Below are 27,500 nucleotides of genomic sequence, written 5' to 3'. Positions count from 1 at the left end.
TCAATGACCCTATGCTGAGGCCTGACAATAACACTGCCTTCTCTCAAATATGATTTTCTGTTATATAATAATATGACTGCTGGAACATTCATCTTAGCGTTAAACAAGGATTTTACCTGCAAACACACACACACACACACACACACACACAGTGACACACACTTACATGTACTTGGCCTCAACAGCCAGAATGTCGGGGTTGCACCTTGTAGTTTACATCCCTGTGAATGCTTTCTGTTCCATCCTCATGGTAATTCCTCCCACCCTGCAATGAAAGCATTGATGTGTGAATTGCATTAATTACAATAGTCTAAACACACTCAAATCTTTACTTGTTAATGAAGACAGAGAGATAGAGAGTGGGAATGGGGGGGGGGGGGGAGGGGGGGAGGGAGAGAGCAGTTGTCAATCAAACCTTGTTTTAAGTGTCTTTGAATGGATCATTTTCGAAAATTACTCCCCATGCCTCTCCTGAGATCTCTTATTTACTGACCAGTAATGCATTTGACCTGAAGCTGTAAGATTGAACAGTAAGTGCCTTGGGTGCACATGTGTGGAAAGTATCAGATTGAGAGAGAGAGAGAGAAATTTTCAGATTGAGAGAGAAAGAGAGAGAGAGAGAGAGAGAGAGAGAGAGAGAGAGAGAGAGAGAGAGAGAGAGAGAGAGTAACAGACAGAGTCTAGAGACAGAAAGACACAGAGAGAGACTGAAACAGAGAAAGAAAGAGACAGAAGGCAGGAAAGAAAGAGAGAGAAATCCACCTTTCCAATCGTTATGCATGATATTGCTTTGATATTTGTGACTCGTATGAAAAATAAGTCAACAATCACAATGCCAACGGATCGTGAACTATGAATCACAACATTACCTGAATTTCTTCAGTGCTGAAAGTTCCATTTGCCATTCGCCTCAGCGTCACAAGATCTGTAGTGTGTATTCCTGATATGCTGAAGTGTAGCATGTTATCTTATACATGTATCCGCAGTCACACTGACTTTGAAGTTGCTAGCGTGTTAAAAACTGTTACAGAAACTTTTTTTAATTTCGATTCCAGTTCCACAGTGAAAAGTTTGAGACTGAGAGTAATGTCCCTTGGCGATCAAGGGAGGTCACTCAGAATTTTCGTTTCTAGTTATCAAAGGACGTAACGGCAAGTTGTGCTGATGAGGAAGATTGGGAACTGGCACTGGCAGAACTTTGCAAGAGCACTATGATACACCAACAGAAACGAACCAGACTGGACAGTCCAATACTAAGACCGAAGGCGCAAGACATAACTGGACTGGTTTCAAGATTTTTACAAACTTTGAGTGAGTATTCGTATTCACGGTATTGCCTATGGAACTTGGAAGATAGATTTGCTAATTATTGAGACTAGATCAGATGTATTTTTTATCTCTTGGAATACATGACTGATGAGACTAAAAAGTTTGCTTTGTTTCTTAGGTGTGTGTGTGTGTGTCACTGTGTGTGTGTCACCGTGTGTGTGTTTAGGTGTTTGCTGTTTTTCTTTATTGTTGTTGTTGCCTGAAATGGTGATTTTAACTAAGAATCCTTTTATGATTCTGTTGTGCATAATAAATAGCTTTTATTCTTTCAGATTTATACCACAAAAAAACTGTCTGCATTTGGTGGGGAGGTGCCTTAACTGGTCAAAAGAAAAGTGAGCTGATTGATGGCATGGCCGTTCATCGCATTTGGATGGGAAAAGGCAAAACCAATTTCCATTCTTCAACAAGCTGAAGGTTTGCATTGGAAAACAGTAAGTGGGTTTTTTAAATGAGTTTTCAATGTAACTGACAGAACAATTTGTTGTGTAATTATTATATAATCAGTTGTGTAATGCTTGCAAAACACACACACACACATGTACACACGCATCCCCCATCCCACCCCACCTCTTTCCACATATATATATATACATTACATACACACACAAACTCCAATTTGAACTGTACCTGTTTCAGTGGTGGACCTTTCTGGTGACCTGTAATTACTCAACTGTCTGTTGGAACATATTAGGGAAAATAATCTATCAATGTGCTTTTGTAAATTTGTTGGTTAAATCAGAATTACTTTCAATTCTATTTCCAGTCCTTTGTGCAAATTCGTATTAATTGGACATTATTTCTTTCAGATGAAAAAAATCCTGTCTACAATCGGAGAGAGAGAGGTGGCAATGGGAGGGGGCCACAGTCTGAAGGATGGCTGTACCAAAGCATGCAGTTGGAAGGGGACAACCCATCAAGGTTTACAATTATCAGCTTTGAAAACAGTGAGTACAATTTGGTACATGTATAATTATTGCTTGCAACAGACCCACAACCCACCCCCCACCCACACTCATATAAATTATTCATATATCAACCGTTTCTGTTTCAGTGATGGACTGGTATGATGAACTTTTCTGTCTTTAAGTTTAATAACATTTAGGAAAACATGTTGTCATTCTGTGCTTGTTTGTTTTTGTTTTTGTGATAAGGCCTAAAAAAAAATAGGTGTGGTTACGGTAACCCGACCTACCCTATTTTTTGGGGCCGACCCTATAACTTTTTATTACATTTGTCAAAAAACAACCAAAAAACCCCAAATAAACGAGTGCAGAAAACGCAATGAAAGCGAAAGCGCCCGAGTCGCACACTTATTTCCCTGTCAACTAGGTTTAATTTGTACACGTTAGAAAAAAAGTTTAAAAAAAAAAAGTGATTGCCTACCTTCCTACACTATTTTTTTGGGCTATGTTAGGCCTAAAAAAAAAATAGGTGTGGTTACGGTAACCCGACCTACCCTATTTTTGGGGGCCGACCCTATAACCTTTTATTACATTTGTAAAAAAAAAAAAAAAAAAAAACGAGTGCAAAAAACGCAATGAAAGCGAAAGCGCCCGAGTCGCACACTTATTTCCCTGTCAAGTAGGTTTAATTTGTACACATTAGGAAAAAAAGTTTTAAAAAAAAAAAGTGATTGCCTACCTACCTACCCTATTTTTTTTGGCTATGTTACCGTAACCACACCTATTTTTTTTTTTGCCTTACCGTAACCACACCTATTTTTTTTTTTTTGCCTAACTGAGAATCCTTGTTCTCATTCCTGTGCACATGACATGTATTTATATTGACTTTTATTCGCTCAGATAACAAACAAGTCTGCAATTGGTGGGAAGGTGTCTGGACTGGTGGGAAGAATGATGAGTTCATTGATGACAGATGATTGTACCAAAGTCATTCAATCCGAAGTTTCCATTGTCTGTGCTGAAAGTTCACACTGTTGACCAGTAAGTGAATTGTTTAACTCAGTGTCGTCTTTTTTACATTTAGTCAAGTTTTGACTAAATGTTTTAACGTAGAGGGGGGAATCGAGACGAGGGTCGTGGTGTATGTGCGTGTGTGTGTGTCTGTCTGTGTGTGTGTGTGTGTAGAGCGATTCAGACTAAACTACTGGACCGATCTTTATGAAATTTGACATGAGAGTTCCTGGGAATGATATCCCCATACGTTTTTTTCATTTTTTTGATAAAGGTCTTTGATGACGTCATATCCGGCTTTTCGTGAAAGTTGAGGCGGCACTGTCACGCCCTCATTTTTCAACCAAATTGGTTGAAATTTTTGTCAAGTAATGTTCGACGAAGCCCGGACTTCGGTACTGCATTTCAGCTTGGTGGCTTAAAAATTAATTAATGACTTTGGTCATTAAATATCTGAAAATTGTAAAAAAAAAAAATTTTTATAAAACGATCCAAATTTACGTTCATCTTATTCTCCAACATTTGCTGATTCCAAAAACATATAAATATGTTATATTTGGATTAAAAACAAGCTCTGAAAATTAAATATATATAACAATTAATATGAAAATTAAATTTTCGAAATCAATTTAAAAACACTTTCATCTTATTCCTTGTCGGTTCCTGATTCCAAAAACATATAGATATGATATGTTTGGATTAAAAACACGCTCAGAAAGTTAAAACGAAGAGAGGTAAAGAAAAGTATCCTCCTCAGCGCAACTACTAAACCGCTCTTCTTGTCAATTTCACTGCCTTTGCCGTGAGCGGTGGACTGACGATGCTACGAGTATACGGTCTTGCTGCGTTGCGTTGCGTTGAGTTTCATTCTGTGAGTTCGACAGCTACTTGACTAAATGTATTTTCGCCTTACGCGACTTGTTTTTTTCCTGTGGTGCTTAATTTCAATATCAGTTGTGTAATGCTTGCAACATACACACACACACACACACACACACACACTCTCTTTCTCTCTTGTTACAAATTGGGCTGAGACTTTTGATTTTGCATATATGTGGACTTGCGCCTGTGTGTGTGTGTGTGTATGCGCGCCTGTGTGTCTGTGTGTGTGTGTGTGTGTGTGTATACATGGGTGTGTTTCTTAGTACATGTATTGTATGTGTTTGTTACTGCTAATGTGTGTGTATGTGTGTTTGTAAGTGTATGTTTTTGTTAGTGTGTTTGTGTGTGTGTGTGTGTGTGTGTGTGTGATTTAGTTTGTAATCCCAGCCATTGACTAAGAACCATTTTTCCTTCTCTATCCCAGGTTGGTATCCTGCATAAGATTATGACCACTTCAAAGTCAGGGAGCTGGGCCTGGCCACATAGTTCAAACAGAAGTTGAACTCCCTCACCATTACCATCATCATATTCTGTGAGGTGGACTTCACCTACGACCAGAAGTTTGACCAGCGTCAAAGAGCGAGTGCAGGCAGCTGCTAGTGCTACAGGACATCATTGCGCGCCATCTCACTAACAAGATTCAACACCTTTGCTGACCCACAGCTTCTGAATGCTGTGTTTGCAAAGCAGCCCGGCATCAAGCCTCATTTACATGGGTGCCATCATTCAGGACTAACACCAACAGTTCATAAACAAATATTCACTGTGCACACACATGTTTGGCAAAGTGGTGCAGAAAACATGCAGTCTTGCTGCTTGTTAATTTTTATTCATCGATGATTGTTTTTCATCTAGCTACTCCACAAAATATGTTAATATCTTTTGTGATAGCAAGAATCTTAATGAAATGAAGCAGAGCGCTATTTTAAGATCTGAGAAACAAAGGGACGTAATTGCTCTGCTATATGACATGTGCAACAAGAGTAAGTGAGATTATGTGGAAGCAATTTTCTTGGCACCTGTGAGAATAACACGCTTTGGAATGAACAAGAGACTTTACATCCTTGTCACACGTGTATGCATTAATAGCGCTTACATCCCTTTGTTTCTCATATTTTGTGCTACTGACTTGCTTGTATTATTGATTGTGCAACTACTTTGTATTGTTTTCATCTCTGATTTTGTCATTAACAGTGATCGCTGTCGATAATGAGTTTGCACAGCCCTATGGTATTTACCTTGATGAACCCATACCAACGCATTGTGATTGAAATTCTTAATTGCTGATCCTGTTATCGCCTTCTGATGATTTTTTTTATCAAGTTCAAACTAGTCAATGTAGCGTTACTTCAATGAGATTAAGTCTACACATAATTTTTGTCTGCCCGATTGATAATACTATGCTGTGGTATTTTACTGAGACTGAAAAATGTGTTGTAATATTTTTTTAGTTCACATTTTCATGTTTTAGCAATTGAAGGAATTTAGTATGCATTGTTCAACATTTTAAAAGTGTTACTGTTATCAAATTAGTATTCACTTATTGAATTGGTAAAGACATCAACAATTTAAATTTTAAATAAAATTTGTGATCTTGAATTTTCTGTGCATTAATTCAAATTTGTATTTGCAAATGTTATTTTAATGTTTTCAGGAGAACGTAAATTTAACGTTTGCATGTTAACGTTAATTTAACGTTTGCATGTGAACGTTAATTTAACGTTTGCATGTGAATGTTAATTTAACGTTTGCATGTGAACGTTAATTTAACGTTTGCATGAGAACGTTTGATTATGGTTTTGTTTTGGTTAATTTTATGTTTGCATGCAAACGTTAAAAAAACGTTAAATAAACGTTAATAAAACGTTTTATTTTGGTTATTTTTATGTTAGCAAAAAACGTTAAAAAAACGTTAAATAAACGTTAATAAAACGTTTCTTTTTGGTTTTATTTTGGTTATTTTTACGTTAGCAATAAACGTTTAAAAAACGTTAAAATAACGTTAATCTAACCGTTATATTATGGTTTGATTTTGGTTTTATTTTGGTTATTTTTATGTTTGCAAAAACGTTAAATTAACGTTAATTTTAACGTTATATTATGGTTAGATTAACGTTAAATTAACGTTAGATTAACGTTAAATGTTAACGTTAATTTAACGTTTTATCACATGAGCAAATTAACGTTAAATTAACGTTAGCGGTAAACGTTAAATTAACATTTACCGCTAACGTTAATTTAACGTTAATTTAACGTTAGCATGCTAACTGGGGATGCTGCCTATAGAAAACGTGTGAGTGATGATGCAGATACATTTGCTGCAACTGTCCTTCCATTGCTCCTTTGTTTCACTGGCCAAATGAGTGTCAGAATCAAGGTCACAACGGAAGCACAAAATGAAAATTAGAATGCATCCGTAATACAAAACAAATAAGACTCCAGCCACAAACCGAAGACTCGGATTCAAAACCCAACACTGCTGGCCCAGAATGAGTTAAAGACAGTGAGATCCCTTTTCAACAAAGAACCTTCTAAATAAAGGGTGCTACTATCTCTTGGTCTGTTAAGCAATGTTTCCCTGTCAAGAAGGGATGCCTGCACTGAAGGGCCACCACACAGGGCCTGTCACAATCTGTATAGCACTGTATTCTGAGGCAATGGTTATGCTTTCCTCTTAAAGTTATAACAGCTTGAGCAATAATGCCCTGGCCTTCTCTCACACTTGCTAGGATAGACATCGAAGAGTCAGAATGCTACGTGGGTACACAATATCTGAGGTACATTTTTTACGCTATTATCTGACTGTGTACTGGTTCGGCCGATCATTCGATTAGCATAGACATGCAGTATTTAGAAACTGCCCCTTTAAACCTGAGTGTTTGTTGTTTTCATGTCGCCACTAATTCACACAGATATTCTGCATGGGAGGTACAATCCTAACCACAATTGAGCACAGTACATCCTTGCACCATAGGACGGTTCTCGAAGCACAAACACTGACCAATTGTAACCATGAAGCATAGGAGACTGGCACAGATTTGAATTTCAGTATGTGTGCATTTAGGGAATGAAAGCTCCGCCTGAATCTTGTTCAGTCACCAGTATCACAGGATGGCTTTTAATCTTCATTGTTTCAGGTCTGCAGTTTCTGCCTGGCTGCCGTACAGCTTACCAAGCTGTGCAATTCCTGCCACACACACCCCTGTCTGTGCCTTGACCTTGGGTGCAAGACTTGAGTAGTTATCCTGATATTTATACTGTTTCAGTTTGTACAGGTGTACCTCTGATGAAAGGACACCCTTGGGACCAACTGAAAGAGTCCCTACATTGCAGGTGGCCTGTCATGACAGGTATATTTTGGTCACGGTAACAGACAAGGTGTCAACAGCAGGTGTCCTTCCATTGGAGGTGTCCTCTCATCAGAGGGGCCTCACATTGCAGGTACCGCTGTATGGACACACTTCAGTCAAGCCCACTGTTTAACTCTACTCTTTCAATCCGTGCTATGACAGCAAAACGTACGGAAGCTTTTTATTATACGCTTTCAATGGGTGCTATAACTGCACAACATATGGAAGCTTTTTATTGTTCTCTTTCTATCAGTGCTATGACGGCACAAGGTACGGAAGCTGTTTATTGTTCTCTTTCTATCAGTGCTATGACGGCACAAGGTATGAAAGCTGTTTATTGTTCTCTTTCTATCAGTGCTATGACGGCACAAGGTACGGAAGCTGTTTATTGTTCTCTTTCTATCAGTGCTATGACGGCACAAGGTACGGAAGCTTTTTATTGTTCTCTTTCTATCAGTGCTATGACGGCACAAGGTACGGAAGCTTTTTATTGTTCTCTTTCTATCAGTGCTATGACGGCACAAGGTATGGAAGCTTTTTATTGTTCTCTTTCAACCAGTGCTATGACGGCACAAGGTACGGAAGCTTGATTCCTTGCCTCTGCAACTCCCTGAGGACGTTGAGAATGGAGTCGAGCTCCTCGCGGAACTTGCAGATCTCCATGTTCTTGGTGTCCACCATGTTCCTCCAGTGCGCGACCTCCTCCACCAGGTCTTGTGACGTCATGCGTTGAGAGCTGCGCAGCAAGGACTCCAACTCCTCTTCCCGCTTGCTGTGGCGCTCCGTCAGCCGTCCAATCTTGTCCTCCAGCGCTTCGTAGTGACGCATCTCCTGCACACACAATAACCATAAGATTTGATATAGTCCTGTTCCCCTGACATCGGCGTACGCTGCCTGAAAGGCGGGGTAAAAACGATCAAACAGGTACAAATCTACTTGTGCAAAAACATGAGTGAACGTGGGAGACTTACCGGTGCCTGTGACCTCCTGGCCTCTCTGAGTTTTTCCTGGAGGGAGTCCACTTGTTCCTTCAGCTCGGCCTCTCGCTTCTTCAGAGCTGTCGTCTGCTCCAGCTCTGCCTCCCTCTGGGCCAACTGTCGCTGTAAGTGTTGTACCATCACCTGGGATAGAACAAAGTCACATGTCAAATCACTAGGACACAACACACTGACATGTCAAATCACTAGGACACAACACACTGACATGTCAAATCACTAGAACAACACACTGACACGTCAAATCACTAGAACAACACACTGACACGTCAAATCACTGGGACACAACACACTGACACGTCAAATCACTAGGACACAACACACTGACACATCAAATCACTGGGACACAACACACTAACACATCAAATCACTGGGACACAACACACTGACATGTCAAATCACTGGGACACAACACACTGACATGTCAAATCACTGGGACACAACACACTGACATGTCAAATCACTGGGACACAACACACTGACACATCAAATCACTGGGACACAACACACTAACACGTCAAATCACTAGGACACAACACACTAACACGTCAAATCACTAGGACACAACACACCGACACATCAAACAGGCTTGAGGTGACGTACTGAAGAACTTGATCGCTTAAAGAGAGTCCAGAACAGTGCTGCAAGGCTCATTCTGCAGAAGTCTAAGAAAGACCATGTCACTCCCCTACTTACCACCCTTCACTGGCTTCCTATGAAGTATAGAATCGAGTACAAGCTGGCTCTGTTAGGGTACCGCTGTTTTGAGAAAACACTTCCCCCCTATTTGTCCCATTCCCTCAGTATCTACGAGCCATCCCGTTCTCTCAGATCCTCCTCTGAAAAACTCCTTCGCATCCCCAAAACCAGGACCAAGACCTTTGGTGAAAGAACCTTTAGGTACCAGATTCCGACCGTCTGGAACTCGCTTCCAAGTTCTATCCGTGACTCCAGCAGCCTTTCCTCCTTCAAAACACAACTCAAAACATACCTGTTTCGTAAAGCCTTTGCTTAGCCTGAGTAGACTCTCCACAACTCTATTCTGTTTTGGAACTCTCTACCCTGTATGTGCTTTATGGTCTATTTGTCAATGGTATGTGTGCGCGTGCGTGCGTGTGTGTGTGCGTACTTTTAACATTGTACGCTAAGTTTTTGCTTAGTGCTTGGGTTCTTGGTGTTATGTCTCAGTTAAATGTATGCTTTGTATGCTTGTTGATTTGTGCTAGTTTATTCTATAATGAATTTGTAAAGCGCCTGGAGCCAATTGATGGGACTCGTTCGATAGAAAAGTTATTTATTATTATTATTATTATTATTTAACACACTAACACATCAAATCACTAGGACACAACACACTAACACATCAAATCACTAGGACACAACACACTAACACGTCAAATCACTAGGACACAACACACTGACACGTCAAATCACTGGGACACAACACACTGACATGTCAAATCACTGGGACACAACACACCGACACATTAAATCACTGGGACACAACACACTAACACATCAAATCACTAGGACACAACACACTAACACGTCAAATCACTAGGACACAACACACTAACACGTCAAATCACTAGGACACAACACACCGACACATCAAATCACTAGGACACAACACACTAACACATCAAATCACTAGGACACAACACACTAACACGTCAAATCACTAGGACACAACACACTGACACGTCAAATCACTGGGACACAACACACTGACACGTCAAATCACTGGGACACAACACACTGACACGTCAAATCACTGGGACACAACACACTGACACGTCAAATCACTAGGACACAACACACCGACACATCAAATCACTAGGACACAACACACAGACACATCAAATCACTGATACATTGTTGCTGATTAGTTTTATTGATTCCCTTCGCAGTTTGACCCACGTGCTGGGTAATTACAAACTTTGACACTCACTGGTAATGAGGTGAAAGTCATTATTGACCCTTTCGTAGTAGGTCATTCGTCTGAAAAAAGGAGGGTGCTGCTATTCAGTGATTAGTTACAGTGTAAAAGGCATCCGTGCCCAAAAAATTGGTCGGCAAAAGGAGGGGGTAGTTTTCAAGACGGGTCATTATGGGAGGTTACACTGATCATTGCTGTCTATGTTGGCATCCCACCCCTAGTAACATAAAGTGTACACGACGATACCTCCTGTGAGTCACATCTGCTCTGCAGGCTGGCCAGCTTGGACGTGGAGTTGTACACAGCCTGCTCCGACTTGATGCGCGTCATCTCTTTCTGGTGGGCCGTCCTCATGGCTTCAATCTGACAACAAACAATCCACCAGTCAATCACAATCTGTCAACACACAATCCACCAGTCAATGACAATCTGACAAAACAAAATCCACCAGTCAATCACAATCTGACAATAAACAATCCACCAGTCAATCACAATCTGACAACAAACAATCCACCAGTCAATCACAATCTGACAACAAACAATCCACCAGTCAATCACAATCTGACAACACACAATCCACCAGTCAATCACAATCTGACAATAAACAATCCACCAGTCAATCACAATCTGTCAACACACAATCCACCAGTCAATCACAATCTGTCAACACACAATCCACCAGTCAATCACAATCTGACAACAAACAATCCACCAGTCAATCACAATCTGACAATAAACAATCCACCAGTCAATCACAATCTGTCAACACACAATCCACCAGTCAATGACAATCTGACAACACACAATCCACCAGTCAATCACAATCTGTCAACACACAATCCACCAGTCAATCACAATCTGACAACACACAATCCACCAGTCAATCACAATCTGACAACACACAATCCACCAGTCAATCACAATCTGACAATAAACAATCCACCAGTCAATCACAATCTGACAACACACAATCCACCAGTCAATCACAATCTGACAACAAACAATCCACCAGTCAATCACAATCTGTCAACACACAATCCACCAGTCAATCACAATCTGACAATAAACAATCCACCAGTCAATCACAATCTGACAACACACAATCCACCAGTCAATCACAATCTGACAACACACAATCCACCAGTCAATCACAATCTGACAACAAACAATCCACCAGTCAATCACAATCTGACAACACACAATCCACCAGTCAATGACAATCTGACAACACACAATCCACCAGTCAATCACAATCTGACAACAAACAATCCACCAGTCAATCACAATCTGACAATAAACAATCCACCAGTCAATCACAATCTGACAACAAACAATCCACCAGTCAATCACAATCTGACAACAAACAATCCACCAGTCAATCACAATCTGACAATAAACAATCCACCAGTCAATCACAATCTGTCAACACACAATCCACCAGTCAATGACAATCTGACAACAAACAATCCACCAGTCAATCACAATCTGTCAACACACAATCCACCAGTCAATGACAATCTGACAACAAACAATCCACCAGTCAATCACAATCTGACAATAAACAATCCACCAGTCAATCACAATCTGTCAACACACAATCCACCAGTCAATGACAATCTGACAACAAACAATCCACCAGTCAATCACAATCTGACAACAAACAATCCACCAGTCAATCACAATCTGACAATAAACAATCCACCAGTCAATCACAATCTGACAACACACAATCCACCAGTCAATCACAATCTGACAACACACAATCCACCAGTCAATCACAATCTGACAACAAACAATCCACCAGTCAATCACAATCTGACAACACACAATCCACCAGTCAATCACAATCTGACAACAAACAATCCACCAGTCAATCACAATCTGACAATAAACAATCCACCAGTCAATCACAATCTGTCAACACACAATCCACCAGTCAATGACAATCTGACAACAAACAATCCACCAGTCAATCACAATCTGACAACAAACAATCCACCAGTCAATGACAATCTGACAACACACAATCCACCAGTCAATGACAATCTGACAACAAACAATCCACCAGTCAATCACAATCTGACAATAAACAATCCACCAGTCAATCACAATCTGACAACAAACAATCCACCAGTCAATCACAATCTGACAACAAACAATCCACCAGTCAATCACAATCTGACAACACACAATCCACCAGTCAATCACAATCTGACAACACACAATCCACCAGTCAATCTCAATCTGACAACAAACAATCCACCAGTCAATGACAATCTGACAACACACAATCCACCAGTCAATCACAATCTGACAACAAACAATCCACCAGTCAATCACAATCTGACAACACACAATCCACCAGTCAATCACAATCTGACAACAAACAATCCACCAGTCAATCACTCTGTGAATCATATTCGTCTTTCTGCCTCGTTCCATTTGGGATTTATCTCCCAGAGTCAACTTTGTGCAGACTCTCATCAGTGTCTAAACACCTTCATGTACAGGCATTCCAACAAAACGAAAGTCTCAGGGCTTGGAAGACACGAATAATTGCATTCAGGATAAAGAATTTTTTTAATTGGGTTAGCGCAATTCTGTCGCTGTCCGCTTTTTGCTTGAGGGAATTACTTAAGGACAATAAGATATACCAAATACCAAGCATCCCATTCCAGCAGCTTAACACATTGTTCAACTAAACCGCAACTCATAATAAATAATATGATCCTAAATATACAAACTGGACGATGGTAAAAACACAGATACAACCTGGACAAGGGTGAAAACACAAAATACAAGTCTAACATCCTTTTGTCACAGTGACACACTCAACTAAACAATGAACTTATTCCAATTGTAAGCAAAAGCTTAAATCTGCAACCTGCAAAATGGTTGAAATATTCTCTAAAAGTCACAACTGCTCCAACATGAGCTTTTTTTTGTTGGTGAAAGTGTGCATATTTTTCCTAATCTGATCCCAAAATTGCACAACTAACAGTCTGCTCCTAGTCTCAGATTAAATTAACACAGTTCACCCTACATACGATGTGTCTGAAAACACCTCCGCGAGGAGGGGTTTTGCGGCCAGCACAGCATAGATAAAGAGGGAAAATTTTCTCGGCTCGCGCGGCAGCAAGCACAATGTCTCTAGACTGAGTTCATTATCCTCCATTTCCAACTTTCACACCTTCATGTGGCCAGCAAACTCACCTGGTTTTCATACTCTTCTCTGGCGCGTCTGGCGATGGACTCTGTTTCCGCCAGAGAGCGTCGGAGATCCACACGCTGCTGGTCACGCTCCAGTTGCAGCATTTCCAGCTGAGTGCACATACACACAACAATAAGTAAATATATATGCTCCAGTTGCAACATTTCCAGCTGAGCGCACACACACAACAATAAGTAAATATATATCCTCCAGTTGCAACATTTCAAGCTGAGCGCACACACACACAACAATAAGTAAATATATATGCTCCTGCAAGGTCCCTAGCACAGAAAGCAACTGACCCTGTTTTTCAGCTGGTTATTCTCCCTGACCAGGCTGGCAACATGCTGGTCGGCGAACGCCTCAGGCTGGTACACTTTGTCGCTGTGTTCAGGGAAGGTGTTGAGCGCTGTACTGCTGTAGTTCTCCTCTCCCACCTTGCCTTTACCTCGTCGCTTGTCTGAACACACACAAGTAACACAAGGGTATCAAATACAGTGGAACCCCCCTTTTGCAACCTCCAAACATCGATGAAAATCAGGTCTTAAAAAGGAGGGAGTCTTAAAATGGGGGTAGATTTACGGTGGTTAGGAACAGAAAATCTGAAATAGCAAGGTCTTAAAATGGGGGGTCTTCTTCTGCGTTCGTGGGCTGAAACTCCCACGTACACTCGTGTTTTTTGCAAGAGTGGAATTTTACGTGTATGACCGTTTTTTACCCCGCCATTTAGGCAGCCATACGCCGTTTTCGGAGGAAGCATGCTGGGTATTTTCGTGTTTCTATAACCCACCGAACTCTGACATGGATTACAGGATCTTTTTCGTGCGCACTTGGTCTTGTGCTTGCGTGTACACACGGGGGTGTTCGGACACCGAGGAGAGTCAGCACACAAAGTTGACTCTGAGAAATAAATCTCTCGCCGAACGTGGGGACGAACTCACGCTGACAGCGGCCAACTGGATACAAATCCAGCGCGCTACCGACTGAGCTACATCCCCGCCCTGGGGGGTCTTAAATTGGGGGTCTTAAAATGGTGGGTCTTCTGTGCCGAGAAACTAACTTGAAATAAATCTCAGATTGGAGGACATTGACACAAAGGGACAACCTTTGGCATGCTGAACTGTTACCTGTACACTCAGCCAGGACATCTCTGGGCATGACGACCTGTTACCTGTACACTCAGCCAGGACATCTCTGGGCATGACGACCTGTTACCTGTACACTCAGCCAGGACATCTCTGGGCATGACGACCTGTTACCTTTACATTCAGCCAATCTTTCTCTCTCATGGAATCTACTACAGCTGTAGTGAAAAGACTGATGGTTTGTCCCTATGGTATCCAGTCAAGATATATTACACTCTTGTATGCCAAAGAGCAGCCAGGGGAAAAAAAGGTTTCAGAAAAAGCCACCAGCAAGACTTTGCATGCATTGCCCCCAAAATGGGCAGGTACACACGATCCTTCATTCTCAAGTGTCCAGCTCTTTCTTTTATAGCTAACTCACCAGAGTGAGAGGGTCCATTGGGCGTCTTCTGCATTCTGTCCACGGTTGCCATGACGGTATGCATGTCTCGATCCTTCTCCTGCACCGCGGCCTGCAGTGTCGCCACCTGGGCTCGTAGGTCAGCCTCCACCTGCTGCCAGCGCATGTGTTCACTGCGCAGACCGTCTGAAACATCAACCAATACAGTGAAGTATGCTGAACCCCATACACAGTTTATGTGTAGAGAGAACCCCTTCCATACATCACCCTCCCAACCCATTAACCTATTCCAAACACACACACACACACACACACACACACACACACACACACACACACTAAACCAACAAACAAGAGAAGCATCCACTCACTGTCCTGCTGTTTCTTGATCTTGGTGAGCTCAGCGGTCAGCTTGTCCACCTGCGTGGTCAGGTCGTTGAGCTGCTTCTTGTAGCGCTCCCTGGTACTGTCCAGCTCTCGCTCCAGGGCGATGGCGTGCGTGTGGGGGTGTTCGTACGGCTTCATGTCGCCGGGCTCCTGTCGCTTGTACAGTCGCAGCTGGGACTCCAGGTCTGCTACACGCTCCTCAAACTGAAACTGAAGTCACAGGAAACGTGAGATGTTTTGTTTCACTACTGGGGAATTCCCCATCGCAAATTCAGCTATATTGCGATGACCCACGGGACCCACTGTTTTAAGATGCCCCCAAAATAGTGTGTTTTTCTTTTCTGTTTGCGGGCCACCACTCCCTCCTTCATTATATCGTGAAACACGTACATCGCGGTCTGATTCTTTGGACCCCAAAGACCACGATATAGTGGAAGTCTACTGTTCTTTATGATTGCACTACTAGCAGCAACAAGATTCCCACTACCCAGGTGTGTGTGTGTGTTTATGTATTGACAGCCACCTGCACTTCTGGCACAATGACAGGTGTATTTGCCACTGTGATGACATGGGGATGGCGCATCAAACATTGACAGGTGTATTTGCCACTGTCATGACATGGGGATGGCGCATCAAACATTGACAGGTGTATTTGCCACTGTCATGACATGGGGATGGCGCATCAAACATTGACAGAGCTATTTCCAAACATCGTCTATTACTCCTATAGCTGGCACCAACCTTGACAGAGTTATTTCAGAACATGGTGTATTACTCAAATAGCTGGCATCAACCGTGACAGAGTTATGTCAGAACATGGTGTATTACTCAAATAGCTGGCACCAACCTTGACAGAGTTATGTCAGAACATGGTGTATTACTCCTATAGCTGGCACCCACCTTGACAGAGTTATTTCAGAACATTGTGTATTACTTCCAGCTGGCACTAACCTTGACAGAGTTATTTCAGAACATGGCGTATTACTTCTTGAATTACTCCTATAGCTGGCACCCACCTTGACAGAGTTATTTCAAAACATGGCGTATTACTTCTTGAATTACTCCTATAGCTGGCACCCACCTTGACAGTTATTTCAGAACATGGTGTATTACTTCTAGCTGGCACCAACCTTGACAGAGTTATGTCAGAACATGGTGTATTACTCCTATAGCTGGCACCCACCTTGACAGAGTTATTTCAAAACATGGTGTATTACTTCTAGCTGGCACCAACCTTGACAGTTATTTCAGAACATGGTGTATTACTCCTATAGCTGGCACCCACCTTGACAGCGTTGTACTTTTGCTCCATGCCTCGGAGCAGTGTGGCCGACTCCCCATCTTTCTTCTCCAGCTCAGACTCCAGCTTTCTGACGCGTTTCTCCAGCACCTCCACCGTGTGGCTGCGATTGTCTCCCCCTTGCGACGGGTCCGGCATGGTCGCCGCAGCCATCATCAACGATGGCAACGAGTTGGGGTGACGACGGCGAATTATCTGCTCCATCTCTTTCACCTGCAAAGCAGTGTGAAAAAATATACTTGGATTGAAAAAGGAAATTTTGCATGTGCATACTTCAGAATTTTGAGCTATATTGGTCAGGAAACAAAATGCTTTGAGAAAAGCACATGTAAGTATACAGGAGTGGAGGTCCTTGATTGCTGCTATACAATTGCCAACCTGCACAGGTTAATAAGCAAGTACATGTAAATATCATGTGTAGTCAACAACTGAAATGAATAGAGCTCTGAACAGGAAGCTCACAAGAAAGTTTAACAATATTGTGACAAATTTCAGTTGTCCAAGTCTTGTAAATTTCATAATGGTATTCATTTTCTGAAAATAACAAGTACTGTGATAAAAGGACACCTCTGGGACCTGCCAAAAGTGTCTCTACATTGCAAGTGGCCTGTCAAGACAGGTACATGTTAGAAAGGGACAACAGTAGGTGTCCTCTGATAGGAGGGGCCTCACAACGCATGTACTACAGTAGCTCTGGCATGAAAAACAAGTCCAAGCTATCTCTCACTGACACACATGAAGAGCAGCATCAATCATTTCAGTCATACTACAGCGGAACCCCCTTTTTAAGACCCCCAATTTAAGACTCGTTCCCTTTTAAGACCCTGTTTTCTGAGACTTTCTGTTTCAGAAACCTCTGTAAAATCATCCCCATTTTAAGACTCCCTCCTTTTTAGGACCTGATTTCCTCAGATTTTTGGAGGTCTTAAACTGGGGGTTCCACTGTATGCCAGTCCTACCTGTCTCTGAAGGTCCTGAATCTTCTTGGCATCTGCAGCTTTGTCTTTGGACCTCAGCTTGCTCTCTTCCAGCCGTTTCCCCGTCTGTGGCCAAAAAGTGAAACAATAATCCGACATAAAAATACATGTACACTCTTAAAAAAAAGTTAAGGATCACTTTTTTACAAGCACGCCACACAAAACAGACAAGACCGAATTCTTTCATTTTTTTAAAATTATATAGTTGAACAACCAAGGAGTAGTGACAACCAAAGCAAAGATCGAACGCGGCAGCGACAATTTAGCTAGAGTGAGTCAAACGTGACAACCCTCGAAAATGAAATTCACAACAATGTGAATCAGTGTCAATAACGCGTGTGCCCTCCGTTGTGTGCCAGGCATTCAACACATCGTTGGCGCATGGAGTGGATCAGGTTGCATATGAATGCTCTGGGAACTCCATTCCATTCCTGCTGGAGCCATTGCAGCAGTTGACCCAGATTGGCAGGAGCAGGGTGATGTTGCTGTACCCGACGACAAAGCTCGTCCCACATGTGCTCTATGGGGTTCAGGTCCGGGCTGTTGGCTGGCCACAGCATCCTGTTGACCCTGGCCTGCTGGATGAAGGTGTTTACAGCTGCAGAGCGATGGGGAGGTGCGTTGTCATCCTGAAGAATCGCACAAGGGCCGATCGCTTGAAGGGCTGGAACGACCAGGGGTTGCAAGATCTCATTCTGGTTGCGGACACCGATCAAGTTGCCCACTACATGGTACAGAGGTGTCCTTAGACGTGTGCTGATCCCTCCCCAGATCATCACAGAGCCTCCGCCAAAACGCTGTCGTTCCAGAACAGCGCCTTCTGCGAAGCGCTCTCCGCGACGCCTCCACACTCGGATGCGACCATCAGCAGGTTCCAAGCAAAAGCGGGACTCATCTGTAAACAACACCTGAGCCCACTGCTGACGTTGCCACCTCACATGTTGAGTGCACCAGGCTCTGTGAGCTGCTCGGTGATTAGCAGTCAGGGTTGTTCCTCGGACTGGACGCCTTGCACGCAAGCCAAAGTTATGTAAGCGGTTTCGGATCATCTGATCACTAACAACAGTGTTGGTGGTAGCTTGTTGGCGTTGCCTAATGTTGTTTGCCGTAGCCATTCTTTGTTGCATGGCCTGCCACTGAATGAAGCGATCCTCTCTTTGTGTGGTGACTCTGGTCCGACCAGAACGTTGTCGCTCCTGCACTCTTCCAGTTGCGTGGAATCTCTGTTTTAGTCTGATGATGACAGAGGGAGCCACTGCAAGCCTCTGGGCCACTTGCCTGGCAGCAACACCGTCTTGTAGCCATCCTATTGCCCTTCCTCTATCTAAATCGCTCAGTTTTCTTCGTGGGGGCATGTTGCTACTGTGCATAATTGTGTCAGCGTGTCAACCTTTAAACACAAGCTGGTGAGCGATGTTCATAGCCAGGACCCTGTTGCAGCACAACCTTTTGCCCTGTGGCATGCGTTCCGCAAATTTCATAAAAAAAACCACCCTTTTTCTTCCAAAATGCAGAAGCTTTTGAGAAGTCCCACAAAGGGAAATAACTCTGCCTGCCAAACAAAATTCTAGGTCAAGACTCTTTGTTCATTTGTTAATTCAAACACATTAATCTTTTAATTATTATGTCGATGTTTAATTTTTTGGCAATTTTTTGTAATTAGATCCGTTTTTTCAACCGATCCTTAACTTTTTTTGAAGAGTGTACATTCAAACGACTCTTATTCAAACTATTCCCTTTACAAGTTTGAGCTACTTCTTTTGGGTCCTGCACACATAAACACACACACAGGCACCCACACAAACTAACACACACACAGACCTGCCTACCCCTGAAATGTACCATGTGTAGTTTTGGGTGTGAAAATAAGGCAAATGTGTAGTTTGGCAGGTGAATGTGTAGTATTTCAATTTGATCAACCCAAACCGCAAAACAGAACAGTTACTTATACCGTACTAAAACAAACACTCCAAACAAAACTATTACAATGTGAACAATACTCCTCATACAAATACAAACAAAGCCCCCACAAAAATACAAGCCAAGCATTAAGTTTATTTGTTAAGAAACAAGAAGGGCAAAGCCCATACGACTCACATGCTTGACCTTGACCTTTCATGACATCATACACTAAGAACTGCTTTACACATTTTTCCTACCAAAATGCATGTGACCTTGACCCAAGGTCAAGGTCATCCAAGGTCATGCAACACAAAGCTGTTAATTCAAGACATAGGAAGTACAATGGTGCTTATTGGCTCTTTCTACCATGAGATATGGTCACTTTTAGTGGTTCACTACCTTATTTTGGTCACATTTCATAAGGGTCAAAGTGACCTTGACCTTGATCATATGTGACAAAATGTGTCTCATGATGAAAGCATAACATGTGCCCCACATAATTTTTAAGTTTGAAACAGTTATCTTCCATAGTTCAGGGTCAAGGTCACTTCAAAATATGTATACAATCCAACTTTGAAGAGCTCCTGTGACCTTGACCTTGAAGCAAGGTAAACCAAACTGGTATCAAAAGATGGGGCTTACTTTGCCCTATATATCATATATAGGTGAGGTATTCAATCTCAAAAACTTCAGAGAAAATGTGAAAAATGTGAAAAATAGTTGTTTTTTAGACAACATTTATGGCCCCTGCGACCTTGACCTTGAAGCAAGGTCAAGATGCTATGTATGTTTTTTGGGGCCTTGTCATCATACACCATCTTGCCAAATTTGGTACTGATAGACTGAATAGTGTCCAAGAAATATCCAACGTTAAAGTTTTCCGGACGGACGGACGGACGACTCGGGTGAGTACATAGACTCACTTTTGCTTCGCATGTGAGTCAAAAAATTATTAACTAGTTTGGAACATTTGCATGGGTGAAACTGATCAGAATTAAAAATAAGGAAAATGAGGCCGGGGTCCAGGGGCCGCCCACGCCCTGGTGGGGTGCAGGGGCAACGCCCTCTTAGGGGGCCCAGGGGGGCGAAGCCCCCCAGAAGAAAACGAAAAATCAGGCTTTTTAAGGCTAAAAGTAGGCCTTTCCTGGTATCTCAAACACACAAATTTGCACAGTAAACAATGATAACAAATGCCAAGCTGTAGTCCGATAATTCGCGCACTCAGGGAAACAAAGATTCAGCGATGTCCGGTCACTGTGTTAGAGAAAATACAGATCGGATCGCCGGCGAAAAAAAAAAAAAAAAAAAAATATATATTTTTTTTTTTACAGATTTTTAAAATAAGGAATTCTTTATTTGACCAATTTCATTTGGCGGATTTCCGCCCTAAGGTGGAAAAGTTTCACCCATGCATTTGTTAAAAAAAAGCTATGTTGAGGGGTATGCAGTTCATATACAGTGGGACCCCCTATTCAAGACCTGTGACAATCTGAGAACATCAAGTCACAAAAAGTAGGGACTGGGAGTATGTGTATCAACATGATGAAGGCAAATTTGCATATAAACAAAACAGCGGTTTGCGTCGGCAATAATAATAATATGGCAGGTCATCATTGCCTCTGCTCTGGTTACCGATCTCTCAAAAGTGAGCTTGTCTTGGTCTTCTTTCCCTGGCACGGGTTTCTTCACAAAACAGTCCAATTTTTCCTCTGCTTTGGTCGGGATTTCTCGAATTCCTCATGAGAAGTGCTTTTCTTGTGGCGGTTACACGGTCGTAAAGCCCACTGTGCTTCTCTGAAAAAGCCGTGTTGCACACAGTGCAGTGGGCAAAATGCTTCCCTTTTCTCCACGAAACTAGGCATGGATGCTCCTCATAGTACTTTGGCAGAAAAGCCTTGCTGGGAGTTTGACCAAGCTTCTTTTTTTTGCTCCGTGGCGGTTGATCGCCAAAGTCTTCTGAATCCGTGTTCGTCGCTGTAGCCATTTTTTTCCCTCCAGAAAGAATGAGCTACGAAGTGACCGCGTTCAGAAAAGTATGTGCTGAAACGCCCGCGATAGTTGTAATAACAGCAGCAAGACCAACTGACTACGCTACTCTCGCGGGCGCCGGGAATGTTTTGCACGCAGTACACAACCGGTTAGTACAAATTATGGATCGGAACTCGCTCGCGTTTATGCGTATTCAAAATGTCAAAATGTGTAGTTGAAACGAAACGTTTGCGTAGTATAAGACAAGCATGCGTAGTTGCGTAGTTTGGGGACCAAAATCGTAGTTTACTACGCTCAATGTGTAGTGTAAACAGGTCTGCACACACACACACACACCCACACACACAAAACAAACATCTGAAAAAAGAACCAACAGACCCATACTGACAGAATTTTCAAACACAAAAAATGTAGCTGTACATCTTATCATAACTACCTGCACTGTAAGTAACACATGTAGAAAACCATTCCGGTACCCACCTCTGTCTGGAGTTCCTCGATGCGGAGTTTGAGTCGCTGGACCTCCTCTTCCTTGGCCTTGATGGTCCTGGAGCTCTTGTCCAGTAATTCCTGGTTCTCTGCGTACCACTTCAATTTGCGCTTCAGTCGGTCAACCTCCTCCTCGTACCTCCTCTCCATCTCCTAAACACACAAAATACAATACAATACAATACAAGACAATACAATACAATACAATACAATACAATACAATAGTCTTGTCCAGCAGTTCTTGGTTCTTCGCGTACCACTTCAAATTGCACTTCAGCCCATCTACTTCTTCCTCGTACCTCCACTCCATCTCCTGAACACACCCAATACAATAGAATACAATAGAATACAATAGAATAGAATACAACACAACACAACACAACACAACACAACACAACACAATACAATAGTGTTGTCCAGCAGTTCTTGGTTCTCTGCGCACCACTTCAACTTGCGCTTCAGTCGGTCAACCTCTTCCTCGTACCTATGCTCTATCTCCTGAACACACACAATACAATACAATACAATACAATACAATGCAAAACAATAGCACAGTACACAATACAACACAACAGCCCTGCAGTTCTTCGTGTACCACTTCAGTTTAGGGGTGGGGGGAATCCATTGTACCACCACAGCCATAACACTGCCAGCATCCTTCTAAGGTAGAGTACAGCTGCCTACAGTCGAACCCACTTAAAACGAACACGCTAGTTACGAATTTTGACTTCTAACAAATTAGTTTTAAGTTCCCAACTGAATACCTCTTTCTTCATGCTTAAAAAAAATGCTTAAAACGAATTCTTTATAACGAATTTACGCTTATAACGAGCACTTTTTGGATTCCCAAGCATGCATAATGTCTGTAATTTACTCACGCTTATGACGAAATCTTTAAACTCGTCCCGAGATCGACATATCATGGGAATTTGAGAAGTTTGAATACATGTGTCAAAGTCTTCCCTTGCGTCGACTGCTTGAACCATTGCTCAACCGATCACTGAATAAAGTTAAACTGATTACACTGTACTCACAAAACAATTTCAAATTTAGAATCAAAGTGATTGATAGCTCAGACACTGAACATGAATGACTGACTGACGTTTATTTCCTTCGCGAATACCAAAAACGAAACATCGAACGGAAGCCATTGCCAGAAAATATAGATGCCAGAGTGGTTTCCCTTGGACAAGGGAAACCACACTCTCAACGTTTGCGTTCGCCGGTTCGCGATAGTTTATCAGTCAGTCAGTGCTTTCGATTTGGATTTGAACATCATGTTGCAACAAAAAAACAAAAAACTAAATTGGCCAAGGTTTGCTACCCGTCGCCAAGGTAAGTGATTCCGGACAAATGATAGGAACACCGCGAATGTGGACAGTGTCAGTGTGTGCGCGTGTGTGTGACCAAAAACGTAACAACTGGATGAAACATCTGTGTGCTCACTCTCACTCAAACTCAACAATCATCACTCAACATGAGACACACATGAACATGTACCTGAATATGTCACTTTATTGTCTAAACGTGAAGCAGCATGAAAGTTGCGAAAGAAACAAATTGAAACACCATAAAATGTACAAGACTTAAAAAAAATAAAAAATAAAAAATAAAAAAAAATCGATCAATTTTCTTAATACGAATTTTGGTTAAGACGAACTTTTTTTCCGATCCCCAGTGATTCGTCTTAAGCGTGTTCGACTGTAAGTTTAATCTTGCCAATTGGATGACAACAGAGTCACCTACTCTGTACCAAGAAGCCCCACCGGTCTACTCAACAACAACAACACCACCACCACCAACAACACCACCAACAAGAGCCAGCCTACCTTCAGCTCTTCAGGGCGAGCGTGCTTGGCGGCGTTGAGCTGTTTCTTGACCATCTCTCTCTCCATCACCAGGGCATCACAACAACAACATCAACAACAACACCACAGCCAGCCTACCTTAAGCTCTTCAGGGCGTGCTTGCTTGGCGGCATTCAGCTGTTTCTTGACCATCTCTCTCTCCATCACCAGGGCGTCCACGTGCTGCTCCAGCTCTGACCGCGAGTGTTGCAGTGCCTTCAGCTCCCTCATCGCGTTGTCGTACTGCCGCTGTGCAGAAAATAATTTATTAAACCCAAAAGCCGTTCTAAGCACCTCACAAAAACCTACATACATAAATTAATCTGTACACAATTCCAAATCCAATAACAATACAGAGTAACCCCCCTTTTAAGACCCTCCAATTTAAGATTTCCTCCTTTTTAAGAACCTCCTTTCTCAGATGTTCTGTTCATAGCCTCAGTCAATTAACCTCCCTTTTAAGACCTGATTTTTGAAGGTCGTTAAAGGCGGGTTCCACTATACACATAAAAATATACCTATACACTTCACAAAGTGTAGACAAAAACGTATATAAGCATTTTTCTGTTTATAAGCATGGTGATTTATTGACTATTTCTGTTACAAACATGTTTTGAAAACAAGATTTTGTTGTCTTTTCAAGGTCAGTTATGTTTTTGTGAAGGTCAGTGATGCCATGTTAAGGTCAGTGGTGTTATGCTAAGGTGAAGTCTTGTCAAGGTTAATAAGGTTTTGTCAAGGCCAGTGTTGTTTTGTCAAGGTCAGAGATGTTTTTGAATTTGTGTTATTTTGGACATGAATAAAATAAATCATAAAGATTTGACATTTTCCTCAGCGTTCTTGCCATAAACACAGCGACAAAAGACAGTTTGTAATCAAATGATGCCTTTATTTCACTCTATGGCAAAGGCTAGTTTCTTAAAATTCTTATACTCCTCTCCATTTCTTTCCCCCTAACCACTGACCTTGCTTTCTCTGAGGTCTGCCTCCAGGTGTGCACTGCGAGTAGCGTCTGTGACGGACTCTGGGTTGCCGGCGGCGATTTGCTGCTGTGCCGCCAGACTGGTGATGATGCCTTTGCTGCGAAGCTCTGTCTCCTTCTGCTCCAGTAGAGATCTGACATTTGACGAAAAAAAAGATGTGTTATGAAAAGTTGAATAATAGTGGCATTTTTAAAATATGATGGTCTGAATAATGTTAATCATAATATACAGAATAGTAATGCCAAGGTGAGCTTCAACCCTATAAAAAGAACATAAAGTAAGAAGGCATATCTCAAGAATGAATTCTCGTATGAAGAGAATCATTACACCCATATGCTAGTCATCCATAAGTTTGGACTATACTGCAGGAAAAAGTTACTCTCACAGATTTACATCAAATCACCATCATCTGAAGTCTTTTGCTTTCAAGAGCACTTTTATAAGCTTTGCTTGTTGTGCTCCATTTACTAATTGATTGTATGCGGCTGTGTTGTATGTTATTTTGCTGAATAAAATTGTTTAAACCATCTGAAGTCTCATAAAAAAATATTCTGACTTCTGTACTTCAACACTTCAAACTTAGATGTCAGAGCAGCAGTATTGCTCGTGCTCAGAGCAGCATTATTGCTCGTGCTCAATTCAGACTTGGTGAGAAAGACAAACAACCATCAACCTTTCCCCCTACCTAAACACAAACACCCCCCCTTGCAACACACACCTCATTTGATTTGATTGTTGTTGCTTTTTGGGTCCAGCGGACCATATAGGCCAAATCAGGACCCCAACACACACCTGAAGCACTCAGTCTCTGATTCTCTTTTAACATGGCCTCTTCCATAGCTTTAGCTGCTTTGTCATTGACACGGATTTCCTTGTACAACACACATGCAGACACACAATTACCTTTCACACACCCTAGGTACCCTCCTCCCTCCCTACTAACACACTTGACAAGAGTTCAGCTCAGCACCAAGTCTCTGATTCTCTTCAAACCTCTTCCATGGCTTTGGCCATTTTCTCCATGCTGCAGACTGTATCAAGCAGTCATACACACACACACACACACACACAGACATTTATTTATTTATTAAGGAGATTTCTATAGCGCATAACTAAAAGCATACACACACACACACATGCGCGCACGCATGCACACACACACACACAAACGCGTACACACACACACACACACAGATCCCACCAAAACCCCCTCCCAACACACACCTGACAGAGTTGAGCTCAGCACTCAGTCTCTGATTCTCTTTAAACATGGCCTCTTCCGTGGATTTGCCGGCCTTCTCCTTGCTGCGGATTTCCTCATACAGCCGTTTGTTCTCCGACTGGAAGCGGGCGAGTAACTCCTCCTGTTCCTTGCACTCCTTCTCCAGTCGCGCCACTTGCTCCCTAGAGGGCGCTTCACCGCCACTGCTGCTGCCGACGTCACTGCTACTACCTTTGACCCCTGTCTGCCTCTCAAGGTCCTTCAGCTGATGGGGGATAGAGAACACACATCACATGTGAGATCATTTGATGACAAGAATTTATTTCAATCGAATGCAGCACACTAGGAATATTGCTTAGCTTGAGTGCATAAAATGCAATCAGACACAACAAAATACAAAGTGCTCACTGAGTTGCTTCAAACACACACACACGTGTGCACGCGCCCACACGCACATATACACACACCCACTGACACACATACACCCACTGACACACACATACACAAGAAAAATGTGAACATTATCCTGCTTCCACTAATAGAGTGAGTGAAATACTCACCCTTGCTGCCACAACAAAGTTCTCCTGCTTGAGTTTGAAGATCTGCTCTTCGTAATCCAGACGCTGGGACTCTATCTTCCTCTCCGTCTCTCTCTCATGCGTGGCTCTGTCAGCTATACAAATGAATGAAATCAGTGAAGCATAAATTCATTGTTGGACCTAAGAATGGAAGGTCAAAAGTCAAATGCACTACCCAAGTACATTACACATGCTTCTCTCTTCTCTGAGTCAGAGGCTAAATAGCTTAGAGACTGTTCATTTTAAAACACTGCATGCTCAGCCTTCCCTTCCCCCTAACAGATCTGTGTTTCAGACTTGGTTCATCCTGAAAGCACACATTACATGAAACTAATTGTGTACAGTGTGGATAAAAAAGACTACGCAGCATCCATCTCCTCCCCTGTCTTTCTGTCTATTTACCTGTTTCTGCCCTGAGATAGCAGCCTGAATGACCGTAATACATCAAAAAGTATACTAAATTAATCAAATTATAAAGCAGAGATAGAGGGGTGCAATGGCCTACTGGCTTAAAATGCGAAGGGTTGATGTTTCTAATCCCGGCAGCGCTTGGTAGGTTAAGGGTGGAGATTTTTCCGATCTCCCAGGTCCACTAATATACAGATCTGCTAGCACCTTATCCCCCTTCGTGTGTACATGCAAGCACAAGACCAAGTGCACACGGACAAGATTCTATAATCCATGTCAGAGTTTGGTGGGTTATAGAAACATGAATCATG

At 42.2% G+C, this 27,500-nt stretch overlaps 1 protein-coding gene and 2 long non-coding RNA genes across 3 annotated transcripts in view; 1 reads left to right on the top strand and 2 right to left on the bottom strand.

Annotated features, from left to right (window-relative positions):
- The window catches only part of LOC138961633 (uncharacterized), a 2,344-nt gene extending 1,354 nt beyond the window's left edge, over positions 1-990 (bottom strand). The window contains exons 1-2 of the long non-coding RNA XR_011454258.1: positions 870-990; positions 173-265 (exon numbers count right to left, since the gene is read on the bottom strand). This is a non-coding gene — a long non-coding RNA (uncharacterized lncRNA). The remainder of the gene's footprint in view (positions 1-172; positions 266-869) is intronic.
- On the top strand, positions 620-5,146 carry LOC138961632 (uncharacterized). The gene is made up of 5 exons (XR_011454257.1): positions 620-1,311; positions 1,602-1,763; positions 2,139-2,276; positions 3,135-3,275; positions 4,552-5,146. It is a non-coding gene; the product is annotated as an uncharacterized lncRNA (long non-coding RNA).
- A 1,259-nt stretch (positions 5,147-6,405) lies between these two features.
- LOC138961631 (centrosomal protein of 162 kDa-like) overlaps positions 6,406-27,500 on the bottom strand; it is a 67,475-nt gene continuing 46,380 nt past the window's right edge. The window contains exons 17-30 of the mRNA XM_070333304.1: positions 26,764-26,876; positions 26,206-26,468; positions 24,964-25,114; positions 24,098-24,247; positions 22,143-22,304; positions 17,754-17,837; positions 16,780-17,007; positions 15,479-15,704; positions 15,129-15,293; positions 13,925-14,082; positions 13,625-13,732; positions 10,658-10,774; positions 8,449-8,598; positions 6,406-8,308 (exon numbers count right to left, since the gene is read on the bottom strand). Coding sequence (XP_070189405.1) covers positions 8,039-8,308; positions 8,449-8,598; positions 10,658-10,774; positions 13,625-13,732; positions 13,925-14,082; positions 15,129-15,293; positions 15,479-15,704; positions 16,780-17,007; positions 17,754-17,837; positions 22,143-22,304; positions 24,098-24,247; positions 24,964-25,114; positions 26,206-26,468; positions 26,764-26,876 — 2,345 coding nt within the window. The 3' untranslated portion in view covers positions 6,406-8,038. The remainder of the gene's footprint in view (positions 8,309-8,448; positions 8,599-10,657; positions 10,775-13,624; positions 13,733-13,924; positions 14,083-15,128; positions 15,294-15,478; positions 15,705-16,779; positions 17,008-17,753; positions 17,838-22,142; positions 22,305-24,097; positions 24,248-24,963; positions 25,115-26,205; positions 26,469-26,763; positions 26,877-27,500) is intronic.

This window comes from Littorina saxatilis, linkage group LG3, assembly GCF_037325665.1.
Source record: "Littorina saxatilis isolate snail1 linkage group LG3, US_GU_Lsax_2.0, whole genome shotgun sequence".
Lineage (NCBI taxonomy): Eukaryota > Metazoa > Mollusca > Gastropoda > Littorinimorpha > Littorinidae > Littorina > Littorina saxatilis.
This window is presented reverse-complemented; position numbering and strand designations above follow the sequence as displayed.